The sequence below is a fragment of the Callionymus lyra genome, chromosome 1 (genome assembly GCF_982586985.1).
Source record: "Callionymus lyra chromosome 1, fCalLyr1.hap1.1, whole genome shotgun sequence".
Lineage (NCBI taxonomy): Eukaryota > Metazoa > Chordata > Actinopteri > Syngnathiformes > Callionymidae > Callionymus > Callionymus lyra.
Window position 1 is genome coordinate 7,215,435 of NC_141818.1, and position 22,079 is coordinate 7,237,513.

At 41.5% G+C, this 22,079-nt stretch overlaps 3 protein-coding genes and 1 pseudogene across 3 annotated transcripts; 2 read left to right on the forward strand and 2 right to left on the reverse strand.

The window, feature by feature from the left end:
- Window positions 1-1,740: 1,740 nt before the first annotated feature.
- LOC148087702 (natterin-3 pseudogene) lies at window positions 1,741-3,827 on the reverse strand (annotated as a pseudogene).
- Window positions 3,828-7,355: 3,528 nt separating this feature from the next.
- Window positions 7,356-9,254, reverse strand: LOC148087703 (natterin-3-like). The gene is made up of 2 exons (XM_087798367.1): window positions 9,164-9,254; window positions 7,356-8,446 (listed from the first exon to the last, which is right to left on the reverse strand). The coding sequence occupies exons 1-2, from the start codon at window positions 9,252-9,254 to the stop codon at window positions 7,356-7,358; spliced, it is 1,182 nt and encodes a 393-aa protein (XP_087654493.1).
- A 2,672-nt stretch (window positions 9,255-11,926) lies between these two features.
- On the forward strand, window positions 11,927-12,928 carry LOC148087704 (natterin-3-like). Its single transcript, XM_087798368.1, has one exon. The coding sequence runs from the start codon at window positions 11,927-11,929 to the stop codon at window positions 12,926-12,928; it is 1,002 nt and encodes a 333-aa protein (XP_087654494.1).
- Window positions 12,929-18,762: 5,834 nt separating this feature from the next.
- On the forward strand, window positions 18,763-20,335 carry LOC148087705 (natterin-3-like). Its single transcript, XM_087790369.1, has 2 exons — window positions 18,763-18,896; window positions 18,972-20,335. Exons 1-2 carry the CDS (start codon window positions 18,830-18,832, stop codon window positions 20,180-20,182), a joined length of 1,278 nt encoding a protein of 425 aa, XP_087646495.1. The 5' UTR covers window positions 18,763-18,829; the 3' UTR covers window positions 20,183-20,335.
- The last annotated feature ends 1,744 nt before the right edge of the window (window positions 20,336-22,079 follow it).

Below are 22,079 nucleotides of genomic sequence, written 5' to 3' on the forward strand. Positions count from 1 at the left end.
TATGTGTTAAATCTTGAGTGTAAAAATCAAAACAGCTTTTTTTTATAGAATCGTTTGTCTGATCCAAACACATGTTTCATTCACAAAACAGTCTTTGCAGACTTTTAGCTTCCACCGTTAGAGGATTCCAGGGTCATCTAGCTCTTATTTTCACCAAAGCAAGATTGTGAAAGAGTCATAGGGATAAAAATGTGTTGGATTTTCACACCCCTTAACTTATGGGTTTACGCCTCTTAGATATCAAATCGATATCCAAATGAACTCATAGGAACAATCAAGGAAGAATAGATCGGCGAACCTGAGATACCTGGGTGTTGTATTTGATAAAGACATGTCTCTTGTTCAACACTGCAGAAAACTGACCAGAAACTGTTTCCTTCAACTGAGAAAAATCTCTCAACTTAGGGAAATGTTGTCGGAACATGATCTGAAGCTTGTAATCCATGCGTTTGTTTCTTCTCGTCTGGACTATTGTAACAGTTTGTTTTCATGTCTTAACAAGAAGGATCTGTCTCGCCTGCAGTTGATTCAGAACTCTGCAGCGAGAATTCTAACCCGCTCAAGTAGGAGAACTCACATTTCTCTGATCCTTAAAACTCTTCACTGGCTTCCAGTTTCTTTCAGGATCAACTTTAAAATTCTGGTTCTTACTTTCAGATCTATTCATGGTCAGACTCCTCCTTACATCACTGATCTGATCCAGCCTTACACCCCAGCTCGGGCTCTGAGGTCTGTGGATCAGAATCTACTTATGGTTCCACGCACACGGCTCAGGACCAGAGGAGAGAAATCTTTTCAGGTTGTTGCTCCTAAGCTTTGGAACGATCTTCCTCTCTCTTTGCGCTTGATGGATCTACTGACTCCTTTAAGAAACATCTTAAGACGTTTCTATTTGTTCAGGCTTTTCCTTGATTTTCTGGAACTCCTGTGTTGTTATCAGTTTTATCTTGATCTTTAAAGTCTATATACTTTTTTGAGTATTGTTTTGTTCGTTTAAGCGCTTTGTGACCCTGGTCTGGAAAAGCGCTATATAAATAAATATTACTTACTTACTTACTTACAAGGAATTTAAAACGGAACTGAGTTAGTGGTTCCAGGGGGAGGAACCGTAGGAGGAGGAACCGTAGGGGGCGGAGACATAGGAGGCGGGAACAGCAACGTCCATCCATTCAAAGGTTGACAGTTGCTGGTGCCGGGGGGGCGGGGACATAGGGGGCTGGAGGTGTCATCAAGGTCATCCATCAAATTTTGACAGTTGCTGGTGTAGTAAATCTCTCGACGAATCCATCCCTTCATCGGTCAGAACACGCAAGCAAAAATATCAGGAGACTATTTAATTCAAAAAAATACATTTTAACCGTCGTTTATCACTGATTGAATTCTTTCTTTACTAATATTTTTATTAAGTGTTTTAATGCTTGACCTCCAACGAGTGTTGCTTTCATTATCTTTAAATCGTCATGAAATGACAAAGTTCATTAGTTTCATGCGTTGATATTATTATGTGCGTATAGTTGTTAGTCATGTATATACTTATACTTATATTAAATCTTCTGCTTTTGACCTGAATCCTATCTTCCTGAAGTTTTCTCAATGAAAATCCCCCCAAAACCGCTTTTGCTTCTATTCATATATTTAACCTGTTTCTTTATGGATGAAAGAATTAGACCTCGATCCAAACAGACTCTGAAGCTCAGTTAGACATTTTATTATCAGTTAAGACAGAATCTGACGTTCGACTCATGGACGTTCATCTTCTTTTGTCGAGCACGGAGCAGCTTCCGGGACCGGCTGACATCTCTCCACCACCGCGTTGATCTCGCCGACGCTCAGCCCGTCGTAGGTCCCGGTGATGAAGGTCCAGTGGGTGTCCCCGTTGTGGTTGGTCCGGCTCAGCCTGCCGGTGAAGGGGATGTCGGCCGTCATCTTCCTGCCGTCCATCCTCACGCTGCACGAGTGGTTGGGCGGCACCAGCAGCTGCACGGACACGGCGTGACGGATGGACTCCGTGGTGGTCGTCCCCTCGGAGAAGGTCACGGTCTGCTCCTTGGTGAAGCCGACCGTCCCCGGGCCCAGGATGGGTATCTTGGCGCTCATGGTGGACACCGAGCCGTTGCGGGTCTGGCGCCCGATGTCCCACGTCTTCTCCACCGTGCTGGTCTTCTCCAGCGTCACCGTCTTCTCCACGCCGCTGCACTCCAGGTTGGTGACCCTGGCGAGCTGCAGGGTCTCCGGCGGGTGGTGGAAGAGCTCCATCTGGTCGATGCCGTACTGCACGTGTGAGATGTGCTGACTGTAGCTGTCTCGGTTGACGGCCAGGACCTGGTACTTCTTGTACCAGTACTCGTCGCCTTCCCAGGGGAGGAAGAAGGCCTCGTGTTCCGGGACCACCTTACCGAGGCCGTACTTGTTCTTGCCGACAAAGATTTCCACGTTGGAGCAGGTCTTGACCGAGTACGGGGGGACGTTTCCGTAGGACTCTTCCACCCACTCCACGAACTCAAACTGGTCCACGTTGACCAGTACTTCGAACTTCGAGGACGCGTACTCTTTGTCGGCGTAAGGGTAGCGACAGACGGCGGTCTCACCAAAAGTGTAGAATCCTGCCTCGCAGTTGACTTTGCACACGTAGTCGGTGCGCTCGGTGTAGCCGTTGAAGATGGCCACGGCGCCGTTTGGAAGCGAGCCGTTCCACGTGACCCACTTCAGGTTGGTGTACTCGTCGAACATCGGCAGGGAACGGGGCGACGCCTCGCTCTCGGTGGGGTCTCTGGTCTGCGGGGGGTTTTGGACGTCCCTGGACGGAACCACGTCTCCGTGTTCGGGGTTCAGCCATAACTCTGCAACGTAACACAAGCATGGTCTGAACATTCATGTGTCAGAGACTCAACCCAACCTGGCTGTGACTTTCATTTGAAATGTTCGCTCAAAAATATCTTTAACAGTTGAATCAAACATCTGAATCATAACAAATGGAAGTGAACGGTTGAATTTCAAATGTTGATTCAAATATACATATATATATATAGACTTTAGTTTTATATTTCGTTTTATTTGAATGATGTCCTTTTTTGTATTATTATATATTATTTTATTAATATTTTCTATTTAATTTAAAAGGATATTTTTGGAAAAATATTTACAATGTTATATACATTTTAACACAGTAATCTTTATTATAACTTCAATAATTGAAAAATACCTTTTGTAAGTTAATTAAAAGAATTCTTAGCCTTTTAAATACATAAATGTTGACACTATTATTTCAACAAAATCTGAATTCAGTATCATGTATACTGTGTGTATATATATATATATACATATATATATATATATGTATATATATGTATATATATTTATTATTATACATATATATATATATAAATTTAAATTAAATTTTCAATATATAGATTATTGAATTCAAGTATTCAATGAAACAAATGTTTCAATTCAAACAAAACATTTCAATTTAAAAAAGTAAAGTTACATTTGAAATGTTAAATTAAACAATTTAATATTCTCAAGGGACTGATACTATCATATATTTAATGTTCAGCATGTCACTGACTATACAAGTTCTAAAAATATATATATATATATATATATTAATAACTTGATTTGTGTTGCTCACGTGCTCGCAAAGCATTCTTTTATTGACACATTGAATTGAACAGCTTCACTCGTGATCACGTGGATCGATCTGCTCGTCAACACTCACTGGAGGGTTTCCCGTCCTGCAGATCTGAGACCAGCAGAAGAGGCTCGGACTGCAGCGTCAGGCTGCTGAGCTGCAGCGCCACCAGGAGGACGAACACACACCGACACATCTGGGAAGTGAAAAAACTCTTTAACCTTAAATAACTTTTAACTCTTTCTTAAAAACATTCAAGGAAATATTGATCAGCACAGAATGAATCTCTAAAAAGTCGCTTTACAAGTGGAAGCATAAATAGATTCAATGTTGCAGTCATTTGTTTTGGTGTTTATTTATATTTCTAAATAAAAAAAAACAAGTATACTAAGAGGAGGTTAATGTAGGAGAGGTTTACCTGGACGGTTCCTGCTGCACTGACACCTGCTGAGGTTTGATCTCGGCTTTAAAAGCTCTCTTGACTGATAACCTGCAATAAAGTGTCGTCACGTGATCCTGATCGATCCCTCGGTACTTTCATCTGTCGTGATGCTGCAGGCGAGAAGATCGAACCTAACTGTAACATTTTATTTACAATATTATTAAACTGATCATGAAGCTGATTTGATCTCATTTGTTCAGTTTTCAGGTGGAACAATGATCCGGCAGGGGGCGCTGTGACTTTGAAATTCAGCTGAAAGGAGGGTCCAGACGTGAAAGGGTTGAATAATCTTCTTTATTATTTGTACTCAATAATAAGTCTTCAATAACATGTCGAACATGTTTAACTAGGTTGTTGAAACTGTTACTTTGCTTTTTTAATTTTATTTCTGATTCAAATCTACTACTATTACTACTACTACCACCATACCAATACCACTAGTTCTACTATACGACTACCACCACTACTACTATTTTTACTGTTACCATACTACTACCATTACTTATAATACGACTACCATACCACTACCTCTACTACTAATAGTACTACAACCACTACCATACTACTACCTCTACGACTACTACTACTACTTCAATAATACTACAACTACTTCTACTACTACTACCCTAATACCACAAATACTTCTGCTACTACTACCACTACTGTCACTACTTCTACTATTACCAACTACAACTACAACTACAACTACAACTACAACTACAACTACAATAACAACTACGATTACTACTAGCACTACTACCGCTACTCCTACTACTACCATTACAACTACTACTAATTATACTTCTATTACTACCACAACTACCACTACTACCATACTAATACTAATACTACGTTAACAGATGTTTTATTTTAACAATTATTCCTAAAATTGTATCACTTCTACTGTCCTCTACTACAACTATTTGTAGTACTTTACATCATCCACAAAAAGTACCTCAAGCTCTACAAATAGAACAAGATTTTTTTAATATATATATTACTTACACTAAAGTACAATTAAAACTTCAAATACAACTGCATTTACACCAAAGAAAACATCTACAACATATAATACAGGTACTAGTAAACATTTTTATCTTACTGGAACTATGTCTTTATTAATCTGGTACTAGCTATACAAGTACTTCTACCACATAACAGTGTCAATAAAGTTGATGATAAGCTTGTTTTTTTATAGTTCTTAAACCTTTTCCCATCTTGCATCATTCGTTTTTTTGGCACAAAACTTCTCTATCGTTTTTGTAACATTTTTTCTTTTTCGTTGTTGTCGCTGCAAACATTATTTTTGTATCTAAAACCCGAAACAGATTCAAACCTTCTCTTTCAGGTTCATTGACTTCCTCAGACGGTTGATCTTCTGATCACCTCATAAAGAAGTCCCTGATAATAATAATAACCTTGATACGACACGATCCAACGATGGTATAACTCCGTCTCAAGGCCGAGACGCAGCCGTGACCTCAGCGCTGAGATTACGAGTCTTTTAGGAACATCTCCTTCTTCTCTGACGTTACACAACTGATCGATGAGCCAATATTAAGATCTAATCACCTTCTTCTAATCTTGACCATCAGTATCTGCTCATGGATCCAGCACTTTGGACTTCATGTGATCCTCCTCTATCGCCCGACTGATACCAGATCACGCATGAACTTCCCTTAATGTCACTCAGGACGTGACATCAGCAAAAAACGGACTCGATATGAGGAGATCTGGAGTTTAGTAGTACAAACTATACTGACTCCTTAATAACTACTTCAAATAGAACTGCAGCTACCAAGGAACACAGCAAAGTATCATCTTGGAAGAGTAGTACATCTCCATGTTCCACTTCCAAAAATAGTTCTTGTTAAGTGGTTGTACTCACTAGTGAAAAACACACATAGTACTATCAATATACTTCTCTAAACTCCCTTAACTACTACTGTGATGACAAGTACTGCATCAAGAGGTTAATGATGATCAGACACTTGTACCACCACAACTACTTCTTTCCCTGCCAGTACCAAGACACTCTATCTGGTACTACAATCGACACGAAAATGTCTGTAAAAATACTTTATAACTCATATTACTACCAATTGCTTTTAGCGAAACCTTAAATTCAAACATATAGACTTTAATATCTTGTCAAACTTATTTAAAATACTTTAAAATAAGTTTTATTATTCATACCAATATCCTAGTTTTATATTTTTATTGTGATATTTCTTCTTTTTAAAAAAAAAAAAGAAGTGTAGCCTTGATGGATCTACTGACTCCTTTAAGAAACATCTTAAGACGTTTGTATTTGTTCAGGCTTTTCCTTGAATTTCTCGAACTCCTGTGTTGTTCTCAGTATTATCTTGATCTTTAAAGTATGTACTTTTTTGAGTATTGTTTTGATTGTTTAAGCGCTTTGTGAGCCTGGTCTCGAAAAGCGCTATATAAATAAATATTACTTACTTACTTACTTTGATGTTGATCGATTTAAAAAGGCACAACAAATAAACTATATTACTACAGTACTAAAAGTTTCTACTAATACTTTGTTTCACTTCAACTGACATTTAAATACTTTTCATTCTACACATTGTAGTATTGATGCAACTACCATCAAACTTCTACATCAGCTACTGCATCATATCTATGACATCTAGTGTTTCAACTAATACTTTAAGTACTACTGTGACTCCTACTGTTGCCAGGGAAATAATTCGAAATCTCCTCTCTGTTAGTGTCTGGGTTGCTGGTTCACTTCCAGTCTTCCAGTTTGTATAGGTTTCCTTGTTATTATTTATTGATATTTATACGGTTGTGTATACATTTACACGGTGATATTTCTTTTTTGGTCTTTTTCATCAACAATAACCAAAATGAAAATAAAATAGTTATGATCGGGAGAAATTATAACAAACAATCCAATATGAAAACCCTTCAACACCCCAAAAACTCCCAAACACACCCCATCAAGCAGACAACTAGTGCTTATGATTTTGAGTTTATTGCATTTTTATTTCCTGTCGTTCAGTTGTGTTGACGCCTGTAAGTCACCGGAGTATAAAATGAAGGCCGTCCATTTAATATAAATTTCTCCTTTATTGTGAATTACATTTTATATAAAAGAAGTTAAACGATTTTAAAATGGGAGGAGCTTCAGGTTGTATTTTTTCATGTGTTTGAGGAAAAGAAAAGAAATGTCAGTTTTTATTTATAAGTTTTTATTTGCCAGAAACAGTTAGACGGTCGTTGACATGATTGTTGACGAACCCGGGCCGGTCTTCAGGGGCAGGGTTTGGCGTCCGGCACCGGCTCGCACCGGTCCACGACGGCTCGCACCTCTCCGATCTGCACGCCGTCGTAGACGCCCAGGATGGACGTCCACTGCGTCTCCCCGTTGCGGTAGGTCCGGCTCAGGCGGGCCGTGTAGGGGATGTCGGCTTTCATTTTGCGGCCCTCCATGCGGACCCGGCAGCTGTGGTTGGGCGGGATGCTGAGCTGCACGGACACGGAGTGAGACACCGACTCCACCCTGGTGGTCCCTCTGTTGAACTGCAGCGTCTTCTCGCCGCTCAGCTCGATGCCGCCGGAGCCCAGCAGGGGGATCTTGGCCGTGATGCTGCCGGTGATGCCGAGCATGGTCCCTCGCCCGATGCTCCAGGTGGTCTCCACCTCGGTGGTCTTGGAAATGGTGACGGTCTTCTCCACGACCTGGCACTCGTTGTTGGTGACCCCGGAGATCTGCATGGTCTCGGGGGGGTACTGGAACAGCTCCACCTCGTCGATCTTGTACTTGACGTCGGAGATGTGCTGCGTGTAGGCGTCTCTGTTGATGGTCAGGACCTGGTACTTCTTGTACCAGTACTCGTCCCCCTCCCAGGGCAGGAAGAAGGCCTCGTACTTCGGGACCACCTTACCCAGGCCGTACTTGTTTTTACCCACGAAGACCGACCCGGAGCTGCAGGCTCTCACGGAGTGCTGGGGCACCGAACCGTACGAGTCCTCCTTCCACTCCAGGAACTCGAAGTTGTCTTTGTTGGACAGGATCTCGAACTCCGGGGCGTAGTACTCGCGGTCGGAGTAGGGGTACCGGCAGTACGGGCCCAGGCTCGGGTTGTAGAACCCGGCCTCCGATCTGAACTTGCACACGTAGTCGGTGCGCTCGGTGTAGCTGTTGTAGATCGCCACGGCGCCGTTGGGCAGGGAGCCGCTCCAGCTCACCCACTGGAGGTTGACGTTGTCTCCGAAGAAGGAGGAGGAGGACGAGGGGTCGAACCGGCCCTCCAGCTCCTCCGGGACCAGCGGACCTGGAACCTCATTGTTGCCGGTCACCTCAGGGACCTGTTCGCCGGCCTCAGGATTCAGCAGGAAGACTGAGAACAAGAACAAGTTTTAGTTTACGAGCATCAGAGCAGCTGAAGTGAAAAACAGGCAGTTGAACTCTAACTAAGTACTAACTAGTACTTGTACTAGTCTAGTTATTTCCACTCGTAACTACAGCTGCTGAAAATTCTACAAAAAGCAAAATAAAGAGAGTGTTTTGAGTATCAGTAACTTAACTATGACGACTACTGTGATTACTGCCACTACTTCTATTCCTACTTCTAGAACTATCGTCACTACTACTACGCCTGCTTCTACTGCTACTACTACTTCTACTACTACAACTACCACTTACAGATGTTTTTATTTGAACAGATATTGCTACACTGTATACTCATGTATACTATCATCTACAACTACCACTGTACAACAAAAGTACCTCAAGCACTACTATCAGAACAAGAACCTGTTTTCTAAATATATTACTTCACACTATACTACTGCTGAAACAACAGGTACTACAAATACAACCGCAGCTTCACTAAAGAATACATCTACTAGTCATACTAGTAAACATTACTGAGATAGTATCACCACTAAAAGAGATACACTTAGAAATACTTTTACAATAACAGTACATGAAGAGGTCAGTGATAATCTTACTGGTAATACATCTTTATTAATCTAGTAATAGCTATATTAATACTAGTTAATAATTAAAGATTAAAAAAAGTTTGATGATAAAATGTTCAGGAATACTTGGAGACCTTTCCTGTGCCGGGAGCTCTTGTCCAGGATGTCCTGCAGGCCGGCCGAGGTCAGAGCCAGCAGAGCGGAGAGCAGCAGCAGCGACTTCATCTGCACAAGAAAACATTCACGATGTACTGAGAGAGAAACAAACATTCATCACACAGAGTCCGAGGCACTCACCCTGACGGCTGATCCTCCATCGCTCACCCGTCGCTTTTATACTCGCGTTTACGACCCGAGCCATAAAGTCTCAGAGCTCGTCGTCCAGATCTTTGATCCCAAAACAAGAACAGGAAGTTGAAGATGCAGTCGGAATGCTACGTAGTGTTGCTTCAGGTATCGATGAATTAACAAAAACACATATTTTTAACCATATTCACACGACCGTTTGTCTATTTTTAAGGATTTGATATTTAATAAAGTCAGGTTTTCTTTTTTCTTCTGATTGCCGTACAATCAACGACATCAAACATCAACCCTTCAAAACCTTCCTAGATCCAGATGGATGTCCCTGAAAACTTCCAGCAGCTATTTCACTTCACCTTTTTGAAGCCATCATAAGAATTATAATAAACATAAGAATGTTATAATGTTAAAAGTCGCTTCATGTGGACAGGTTTCCAGGAGTAACATCAAAAGTCCGGAGTGGACATTGTTCGAGTCTTTTAGTCCTTATTGGAAAAACAACAAAATAGATCGAGGTCAGCTGAGGACACACTGGCAAGGCGACGATGACGCAAAGATAGCTTTGTCATCGTCAACATTTTTGACCTTATCAGGCTTAGGAGAGAATGGATCCTATCCCAGCTACTCAGGGTGAGAGGCAGGGGACACAAGGGCCGACAGCGACAAAGAAACAGTAATAAACTGATAACTTCTCTGGATGTTTTTAGACTTTGGGAGGAAAATGGAGTTCCCTGGATCAACCTGGGCAAGCTAGAGGAGAACGTTCTTCTGATGCCACTAATGCATCTCAGCAACTGTCCGTCAATCTCCACAACATGCTTCTTTGGACCTGGTGCTGATTAGAAAAGCGGGTCAGATAAATGCCGAGATAAGCTCAATGATTAGCGTCTGATAATCTTCCACTAAGTGCATCTCTGTCTCTGATTTAACTCGCCGATGACCTTGACTTCTTTGCTGAGCTCATCCCGAGGTTCAACCTTCGACTGGAGGTTAAACATCAACCACGTCAATGACTCGTCAACCAATCATGTCAAAGAGCATAGATACCCCCTGTCACTCATGTGTCATAATCGAAGATATCTGCAGGTTGAGCTGGAATCGCACAACGCCTCCTACTGGACAAACGAAGTACTGAGGAAGTTGGTGTCTTCTCTGGAGGTTTGGGAAACATGTTGTTAAATGATGACCAACTTTGTTAACGAACACAAACACGGACACATGTTAAGAATGGGTTGTTGGTTGATAACAATTATAATAATTGTCAATAATGATTTACCCTTTTCACTGATGATCACAGTTTTTTCAGTTGCTATCAAGCGCTTATGCAAACCCAAGGTACTTTTTATAAACTCTTAACACAGACTCACACATACAAAGCACAGATGGCCAAATAGATCATTCTCTTTTAAAAAACACATTTTGTTAAATATATACTTACTCTTCATTTTAAAATGAAAACTTATTTCTTTCTGTACACTGGAAATCTGACTCAAAATTACTTTTTTTCTGTCAAAGAATAAAACTCATTTTCACATCACATGGTACATGCAGTCAATCAAAGTACACTGGGTTATAAAAGAAATGTTTTTAACACTTACTCACTTGGAATATTATGTCCACATGAAATGTTCATTGCATTAAAAAGTAAATCAGTTTTCTTTCTTTGTTGTTTATTACTGGAGGTCAAGTTTACTTTTTGCAATATGAAAAATGAACAAAATGAAATGAAACACAAAAACATTCTAAACATAAATACAACAGCAAAAATCCCAAACACTGATCCTGGAGCAGTGAGAGGAACACGAGTAAGTAATTAATGCTTATTTGTAAAGGACCATTCCAGACCAGAACATTCTAAACAAAAATACAACAGCAAAAAACCCACAACTGCTCTTTCCAATGTTCAGGAATATATCGATAATTATGGTTTCTCTTGACTGCCCATAGAGACTTAAAATTACAAAACAAGTTACCGCTACCAGCCAGGACTGTGTTTGGTTTCCTTTTAAACACACTCGTGTTCCGACAGAACGGCTCTTGATGTTCTCATCCTGAGTTCCTGCTCAGAACATCTTGATCAAGACAATTGTTAATGATTTGTGTCCGACGGTTCAAATCTGAGCCTATAAAAATGTTGCGATCGGCAGAAGAGCGAGTCAGACCTGGACATCCTCAGTCATGGTGAGTCCTTCTCTTCATCTTTTCTGATTTACTAAACTGCAATTCTTCCTCTTTTCTCCTCTTCATGCTTCAATTCTCCTCTTTTTTTTTACATTTCTGACTTCATTCTTGCTTCATCTTTCCTATGTCCTGCCATCACTCCTTTGTTCCTTCCATAGCAGCTTACTTAGCTTCCTTCTTCCTTTTAACACACCTTCATCCTTAATACCTTCTATATCCATCCATTCAACCATCCATCGTTTGTGTTTCACTTACAGATGAAGCTATTGTTATTGGCGACTCTGCTGGCTTTGCCTTCATTGGGGGATCTGGCCCGTAATCATGGTGAGATGAACTGAGAGAAGATCTAATGAAAACATTAAGTTAACAATCGACCTGGTTTTACAGATCCAGACCAGAACAAACATAAGCAGATGTGGGAAGTCGACCCCAACTCTAGCCTGATGTGGTTCACCTGGACGGGTTCTCTCCCTAAAGATGCCGTCTCGGTGTACAATGACATCCTGCTCACCTCAGACTACATATGCAAAGTCGATTGCCACGCTGGAGTGTACAACCCCAACTACGGCCCGGTCTGCATGTATGTATCCGACAACAAAGTGAAAAAGAGCTTTGCGTTCAAAGTCCTTGCCAACAGCGACAACTTTGAGGTCTTGCAGTGGAAGGACAATTCAAATGGCTTGGTGCCAGAACATTCCATCAAAATATGCCCCGGCATGGAAGTCTATGTGGGGAGAAACCGGGTCGGTCTGGGCGAGGTGTCGGACAACTTCTTGGTTTTGCATCGGAAGGGCGATGTGAAGTATTACGCCGACTTCCAGGTCCTCACTGTTTATCAAAACGTGACCAGGCAGAGGATTAACAAAGTCATTTACGACAATCCCCGCTCCAAGGTCGTCCATTTCCCTCCCGAAGTCATTCGCAAAACATCGTTCTCCAACTGCGGTAGCGACCCCTTGACAAAGCAGGTGCTGCTGCCGAACTCGTACCTGTCTCAGCAGCAGTGGGAGATCCTGTCCTCTGTCAAGATCCACGGTCCTGTGAGCGTGACGTCAAATATCGACAACGTCTCAGCAGATGGTATTTCGGTCGGCGGTGAAAGGACACAGAAGTTCTCAGAGGGCCCGATGCTTTCAGAGACCGTGACAGACTCTGTAGCGGTCAATCTCACCGTTCCCGCAAACCATTCCTGCAACGTTGACTTCGTCCAGGGCAGGCACCGAGTCTACGCCCCGTTCGAAGCCAGACTGACCAGGACGTACGGGAACAGCGAGGAACGCGTCACCACTATATTTGGGATGTACAGCAACGTGTGGGTTGGAGCAATTAAGACAATTGTGTACCAGTGTGAGTTGCTGGATGCAACCAAGCCCTGTCCCCCAGGAGACGACGAATTTCCATCCACATACAAGTAAGGTTTTGACCCCATCCTTCCAGCATAAGGTGATATGGACCCCGGTTGACAAAACTAAATTTATCATACGGCCAATGGAAAAGCGTCGCAGAGGAAAGTCCTCAACTTAACAAACACTAGCTAAAATAAACACGTGACGCTGTCACATGATTTTCAAAAAAGGCTTCACTTCTCACCGCTGCTGGAAATGTTGTTTAACGCCCCTTGCTGAGAACCACCAGAACTAATTGTTGAATAAAATCGGATTCATAAATTTCTCTTCTGAGCACATCTGGCGTCCGAAAATGTATTTGTTATGTGATGTTTGAAAAGGCAAAATTGTCTGCACAGATATAGAAATATTACAAATTTGTCAATATTTTTGCTCAAATCTCAGATGAAATAAGAGACTTTTGATCAATAAGAAAAATCCAAAGTTGTATTCATCTGTTCCAACATAATGATTAAAAAACCACGACAAATAATTGTCAAAATTGCGTCACAGGGCACAAAAGCGGGTGAATAAAGCATATCTATACTTAAGGCCTGTAACATTTTTTGGACATTTCAATTTGTAAAAAATAAATAAAAGTAAACTTAATTCATCTTGTTTAAAAGAAGTAACCAGGAGTCATTATTCTGATCCACTGTTTGATCTGAAGATAATCTGAGGTGAGAAACAAAAAAGGATGAAGATTATAGGACACTTAAATGTTCCTTGTATCTTTTCAGAAGTGGAATCTTGACGCAGTTCAAGAAATGACCACCAGATAGAAGCGTCTCACTACACAAACCCCTCAGTCCAAAGTGTGTCAGAGTAAACTGACCGGAAGTAAGCAGCATGAAACAAACTAAAATAAGATTTGCTAATTCGATCGTGTTGTCCCGGCAAGCAAGGGTGACAGAGCACAAAAACATTTTATAATTTTTTTTTAAAATCCATGAGAACATAAATGAGTGTAGCTATGATTTAAAGTTATGCTCAAAAGGGTTCACTGTAACTACAAACAACGAGTTGAGGGTTTTTGTGGTTCAATGTCTTCAATGCACCTTTAATTCATTTAAATTTATATTCTGAATTACTACAATAAAACGCTTAACCAGGGCTATTAGAGAACACAGTTGTAATTATGGATAATATATTCAATAATCTTAACTATTGCTTAACAGAATTATCAGCAAAAAATATATTACCTTTTACAAAATGATGGTCTGTAATGGTTGAGTATAAATAGTCTGTTTTTTTTAAACAAAAATACAATATAATAACTCTCGTCTAATTCAACAAATCTAATAAAAACTGAAATGGTACATTCTCAAGAATAACCGCTCTTGTTTTAATCATTTAAGAATAAAAAGAAAACTGCGAGGTAAATCCTAGCTTCGTTATTCATAAAGCGTGTACGGTGAATTGATTTTGTTTTATCAAACGAAAAATTTATAAAACAATATTTGCAGATGCAAATTCGCTTTTAATTCATAACATTTACTCAATAGCCGGCATGCGCATTGGCACAATTAAATATTATTTCTTCTTCTATTTCCTTCTGGCTGCTCCCTTCAGGGGTCGCCACGGCGAATCATCTTCCTCCATCTAAGCCTGTTCTCTGTATTCCCCTCTCTCACACCAACCAACTTCATCTCCTCTTTCACTACATCCATAAACCTCCTCTTTGGTCTTCCTCTAGACCTTCTGCCTGGCAGTCCCAACCCAACCGTCCTTCTACCAATCTACTCGCTATCCTTCCTCTGTACATGACCAAACCATCTCATTCTGGCCTCTCTGGCCTTATCTCCAAAACATCTAACATGTTCTGTTTCTCTAATTGACTCATTCCTGATCCTATCCATCTTTGTCTCTCCCAAAGAGAACCTCAGCATCTTCATCTCTGCTACCTCCAGCTCTGCTTCCTGCCTCTTCCTCGGTGCCACCGTCTGTAGACCATAGATCATGGCTGCTCACACCACTGTCTTGTATATCTTTCCTTTCATTCTGGCTGATACTCTTTTATCACACATTACACTCCTGACTCTTTTCTCCACCCATTCCACCCAGCTTGAACACATTTCTCCATCTCTTTTCCACAATCTCCACTGCTCTGGACTGTTGACCCTAAATACTTAAATCCTCCACCTTCTTCATCTCCACTCCCTGTAGTCTCATGGTTCCACTCGGTTCCTCTCATTCACACACACATATTCGGTCTTGCTGCGACTCACCTCCATTCCTCTCCTTTCTAGAGCATATCTCCACCTCTCATTCCTTTCCTCCACCTGGTCTCTGCTCTCACCACAGATCACAATGTCATCTGCAAACATCATAGTCCATGGAGATTCCTGTCTAACCTCATCTGTCAGTTTGTCCATCACCACCAAACCCTGATGTACCTCATACAGCACCATAGTTCCTCTCTCGGCACCCTGTCATAGGCTCATTCCAGATCTACAAAGGCACAATGCAGCTCCCTCTGACCTTCTCTGTATTTCTCAACCAGTATTCTTAAAGCAAATACTGCATCTGTAGGACTCGTTCGAGGCATGAAACCATACTGTTGCTCACAAATGCCGACTTTTAGTCTAGTTTCCACTACTCTTTCCCATAACGTCATTGTATGGCTCATCAGCATAAGCATCAGCATTAAAAATGGGCACCACCAAACTGCCACGCTCTCCATTCCTCAGTCATCTCCTCAGATCTTGTTGAATATTCTAACCAGAAACTCTACTGCCTCCTCTCCTAGACACTTCCATACCTCCACAGGTAAATTATCAGGACCAACTGCCTTTCCATTCTTCATCCCCTTCAAAGCCTCCCTCACTTCACCTTTACTAATATCTGCTACTTCATGGGTCACAGTAGTGACCTCTTCTGCCCTTTGCTCTCTTTCATTTTCCTCATTCATTACCTCTTTAAAGTACTGTTTCCCTATTCCTTTTACTTCTGGGTTATACCTTGTTAACACTTTTTTTAATTCTCAAAATGAAATTGTGCTGCTGTAAATTTCCTCATAAAGACTTATAAAAACAGAAACTACTACACCAGCTTCTCTCACGCTTTACTGTCAGAATGTGAGTACTTTAGTTGTTTTAGCTGATTTCTTTCATCTGGCTTCATTGACAGTTGAGTGTCATCAGCATAACAGTGAACGTGTATAGCGTGTCGTCAAATTGCCTACTGGAAGCATGTTGATTGTGAATAGGATTGGAGCAAGAACAGAACCTTGCAGGACACCATAGTTAACCTTAGTGTGCATCGACGAGAGGTGGTTGACATATACTTAGGGTTGTCTGCCTGATAGGCACCAGTTTAAAGCAGTTCCACTTATATACATTTTCAGTCTCTGTAGAAGAATCTGGAGGTCAACAATATCAAATGCAGCACTGATCTTCCACCAATTGATTGACAACTGATGACAACTAAAGTTCTGATGAAGTTTACATTCTCACTGAAGGTTGGAAAACGTTTTTTTAACCTTTGACAAACTATGTGAACACACCAAGAGTGACAAGAGTTTGTTAGAAATGTTTGTCGATTGATGGTCAGCAATCTCCACGGGTTGGTGAACTCTTCTCTCGTCCTTGTTGTTATCTTATCTCTTTGGGTTCCAGGATAACATTTGCACTTACGTGGTGGACGAGACAACGGCTTGATTGTTTTCTCTGTCAGAGTGGCAACAGAAGTTGTTTCCTCCTGGATCGTCTGAAAATTTCCCACCACCATGGACCCCCTCAGTGCCCTGGCTGCATCTAGAAATACTGTCCATAAAAGTTACATACAATATCAGCGACAAAGGGAATCCCAGGTGGAATCCAACCCTTATTGCTAACCAGTCGGACTAACTACCGGCTATGCGGACCAAGCACTGACACTGTCCCAGAGAACTCCCTAAGGGACACGGCTGAATGCCTTCTCCAGGGCCACAAAACACCGGTAGACAGGTTGGTCAAACTCCCAAGCACCCTCAAGGATGCTGCCGGGGGTAAAGAGCTAGCCTACAAGTCCACTACCTGCACTTAAACCACATTCCTCCTCCTGGATCTAAGCTCTGAAGGACCCTCTTTTTAAAGGACCCTGAATAGACTTTGCCCGGGAGGCTAAAGAGTGTGGCCCCACTATAGTGGGAATGCTGTCTATGATCCCCCTTTTTTAAAAAGAGGAACAGCAGCCCAATCTACCAAATTCAGGGGTACTACCACATAATGTTGCAGACGCCTGTCAGCCATGACAGCCCCAAAACATCCAAGTCCTTGAGAGACTTTGGGTAGATCTCATCCACCACTGGGGTCATTCCCGAGGAGCTGTTTATCAATGTCTCTAGACGAGGTCAAAAATCTGCCATCATCACTGTAAATAGTGTTAACAGTGCACTGATTCCCCCTCCTGAGATGCTGGACAAGAACCTTTTTGAAGTTGTGCAGAAGTCACTCTTCATGGCTTTACCGATCTCCTCCCAAAAAGTTGCTTCAAGAGAGTCCCACGGGCCCGATCGGCCTCTTTCTTCAGCTTGATGGCATCCTTTACTGTTGGGGTACATCAACAGGTTCTGGGATTACTCGCATGCCAAGCACCCGCCACATGACGGCAACATCTCCATTCATATCCATCCGGAACCTCTCACCCTTATGCACCAGATCATGCTCCTTCCAAGGCAGAGATAATTTCATGTCCACTAGAGCTAGCTTCTTCAGCCAAGGAACAGGTTGCAAGCAATGTTCCCTCTAATTTTTTTTCCAGTCAGAGCAAACACACCATCTCCCTGAGCGGTCCCTTGTACTACTGTGAGCAACATCAGACATACTGTCATCAGGCCTGGATCACCTCCATGTTGTATTAAAATGTTGTTAAAAGCTTTGTGACCCTGGTCTGTGTGTTATGAATAGTTAGAGACGCCAAAACCCGCCGTATGTTGCTTCTGATTGAACTGTGTATCCTATGATTGGTCAAAGTTAATTTCCATTAAAAACAGACAAGAGTATTACAAATATAAATATATTTAAATATAAGCATTGTGGCGTGAGAAAGGCTCTAATCTTGACCTTACAACTCTGGTCTGTGCTGGTCTTCAAACCGACTAGGACCTAACAGACACCCACACAAATGCACTGCCACCGCCTGATAACAAATGTCATCCACTTAAAATAAAGACAAACCCAAATCCGAGGTTGGATCATTCTTTTTTTGTGCGAAACGAAGGAATTTCTTTGCACGGACACCCGATCAGCAGTGTAAAATTGCACAGGCTCGCAGCTTAGAGGGAACATTGGTTGCAAGATCCCAACCTAGGCTCACTTCGCACCATTTCTGGCTCCTGTCACAGGCCGGCTGGTCCCATGTAAAGGCAGTGAAATGAGTGTCAGCAGCTCAGGGGTTATTCTTGCCTGTCTAGAGAAAGTACAGATTGTTAAATAAAAAGAATTTGAGCTCATATTGTATGTTGTTCTCTTTCAAACACTAGTGAGTGCAGCAGATAAGATGTAATCTGGTGATCTCATCCTGAATTCCAGCTCAATTCATCCTGATCAAAACACTCGTTAATGATTTGTTTTCTGAAGGTTTTGACACAACTCTGGGCCTATAAATGCTCTGATTCGCAGAAGAGAAAGTTAGATCTGTAATCGTTCAGACATGGTGAGTCCTTCTCTTCATCTCTTCTTACTGTCGGAACTGACTGCCCCTTATTTCTCTTATTCCTCTCCACCTGAAAGTTGATCTGTTTGTCTGTGTTCCCCTTTTCTTTTCTTCATCCCTTTTGTATTCCTATCTTCCTTCTCTCTACCCTTAAGCCCAATCTGTCCTACCTCCTGCCAACCCCTCCTTCTATCCTTCCATACCTGTTTCCTTATCTTCTTTCTTCTTTTAAACACACCCTTGTCCTTACAACCTTCTGTCTCCATCCATCCATCATTTGTGTTCCATTTACAGATGAAGCTATTGTTGTTGACGACTCTGCTGGCTTCGCCTTTATTGGGTGATCAGGACCACACTCATGGTGAGATGAACTGAGAGAAGTTTTGAGGAAAACATTGTTCGTTGATAACAATCAACCTTTTTTTTATTGATCCAGACCAGAATTCTACCAGGAAGAAGAGGCAGGTTGCCTATTCGACCTCTTACGTCACCGACTCCAATCTGAGGTGGGACACCTGGACCGGGTCTCTCCCTAAAGATGCCGTGTCAGTGTACACCGATAACCAGCAGCGCACCGACTACATATGCAAAGTTAATTGCCACGCCGGAGTGTACAACCCCGGCGTGGGGCCGCTCTGCACATACGTATCCGACAACACGGTGAAAACGAGCGCCGAGTTCAAAGTCCTCGTCAACAGCGACAACTTTGAGGTCCTGCAGTGGAAGGACGGCGCATTCGGCTCAGTGCCAGAACATTCTGTCAAAACCTGTCCCAGCCTGGAAGTCTATGTGGGGAGAAACAAGGAAGGTTTGGGCGAGGTTTCGGATCAGTACTTGTACTTGGCTCAGAAGGGCAAAGTTGATAAGTACAGCCATTACCAGGTCCTCACTGTTTTTCCAAATGTGATCAGACAGAAAATTGACAACGTGAATTACGATATGGGCCTTTCCAAGGTCGTCCATTTTCCTCCTGAAGTCATTCGCAGAACATCGGTCTTTAACTGCTGGATCAACCCTCTGGAGAAGAAGGACTTCCTGTCAAACTCGTACCTGTCACAGGAGCAGTGGGAGATCACATCCTCTGTCAAGATCTATGGTTCTGTGAGCATGAAGTTTAAGATTCTTTTCATCTCAGAAACCGGGATTGTGGTCGGTGGTGAGGAGACACGGCAGTTCTCAGAGGGCCTCACGCTTTCAGAGACAGTAACCGACTCTGTAACGATGGATCTCGTCGTTCCCCAAGAACAATCCTGCAAAATCGACTTTGTCCGGTACAGGTACCTCCTCCAAATCCCGTTTACAGCGCGGCTGTCCAGGACGTACGGGAATGACGAAGAACGCACCACCAACATCTCCGGAACATACAGCAACGGGCAAGTCGGAGAAATTCGGACCATTGTGCATCGGTGTGAGTTTCTGGATAAAACCAAGGACTGTTCACCGAGGGATGATAAACAGGATTCAACCCTCTTTCCTTCTGTTAACTCTGCAATCAAACCCAAGCCAGATTTTGAACCCAAAGTTCCTACTTCCATCAAGGTGGTGAATCCCGTCGACGATGAGATCATGTTGACCCCAGTTCAGCACAGAAATAAAATAGAGCCAATGATAAAGAGTCGTAGTGGAAAGCCCCTTCATTTTGTTTAAGACAACAACAGTCTAGAGTAAATTGGATTTTCAGAAAGGCTTCACCTGTCACTGCTATTATATGATGTTGTTTAACGCCACTCGCTGAACACCAACAGAAGTACGATATAATGTTGAATACAGTCTGTTTAATAAATATTGCTTTTGAGCAGATCCGGTGTCATTATGAATTGTGGTCATTAAATAATTCTTTCAAATATGTCATTGGTGTCAAATTAATAGTTTAGATGTCAAAATGGAAATTATAGCAGATTATTAGAGACAAAATGAAATATGATAAAGAGACAAAAGTAGGCTTAGTTGTTAGTGTTATAGATGTGTGCTCTAATCATGGATCATTTAATATAAAAAAATATCAATGTTTGTACTGGTTTGTCTCTACACCATGGGGAAAATAAAAAGATACAAATGTGTCGCAGTTGTTGCAACCAAAAATTCACAGAATCAATTTAATTATTCAATGAAGATAACCAGAAAAAGAGGTAAATAAAGTGAGTTTATCTCTACAGACATATTTCTAAAGCACTTTTTTTTTTCAACCGTGATGTCATCAGGTTCTCATATGTAGTTCAGTAGACGCTGAATGTTGCCTCGATAGATGTGTCATTTATTTGTGGCCTGCGATATATTTCGGTTATAGTTAGATAAACTTAGTTAATCTTGTAAACAATGAGTGCCCAGAAGTCATTATTCTGATCTCCTGCTTAAAATAAATACCATTGTATGAGGTTAGGAAACACATAGAATGGTAGCGAAATCCAAATGTCACCTTTTTCTACTCACCTATTAGGATATTGGCGTAAATCTTGCACACACTTGTTTAAACTATAGACTTTTTTCAGAACAATTCTTCTTGTCGATGCTTTAATACAGAGACGAGCAGTATGGAGGTGTTTGTATGTTTTTAAGTTAGTCTTTTTGGAAGAAGATGAAGACGAAGACAACTGAGCTCCGCTTACAACATGAAAATGAACTTACATTTTTGCCTATAACTCTAAAAAAGAGGGTTACTCTGAAAATTAGAATTTTGAGTGACCTAACCCTTTAAAATAAAAATAAAAATGAATATGATAATAGGTTTTAAAATTTAAATAATGCATTTTTCTTTCCAGAAACTGACTACACGCAGTTCAACAAATGACCACCAGATGGAAGCGTCGCGCTACACAAACGACACTGTTCAAATTGAGCGTCAAAGTGACGGACCGGAAGGAGGCAGCAGCACGAAAAAAAAAACAGACTCGTCCTGCGGGCCTCTGATAAAAATGAACCTTGACTCGAGATTATTTTGCTCGTTAACTTCAGATTAAGTCCACGTTGAAAGCTCGGTGAGCGACATCCAGCCTGAGGCTGCTGAGAGACTCATCTGCTGCTCACACACAACTGTCAACGTGATGTTTGTGTCTCTGCAGGACATCAACAACCTCTGACCTGGTGAGTGAGAAACTTGGGGAATTATCAAACTTTTGATCAAAACATGTCATTAAGCAGCAGCTTTCAAGGGTCAGAAAAGTCACTGAACTATGACCCGGACTTTCTTCTTCTGTGGTCACATGTCCTCATTGTTCCTGTTCTACTTTTACAACATTTTTCTATATATTCAACGTTCAATTGGTGCGACAATATTAACTTGTGTGCAATTGCACTGGAGTAAAGATTGTCATGTGTGTATATTAACATATTTAAGAATATACCTGTGCAATATTTTCTGTGTACAGTAACATTGAATTCACACATTTAATACATGATGCATTATATTACATTACATTTCATTTTATACTTGGTAATCTTAGACATTTTTACTTTATCCACTTTCTTATAACGCCGAACGCAACTAAAAAACAATTTTCTCTTTGGGTTCCATTCATTTGATGATGAACAAAAGTAAAGTCTCAAC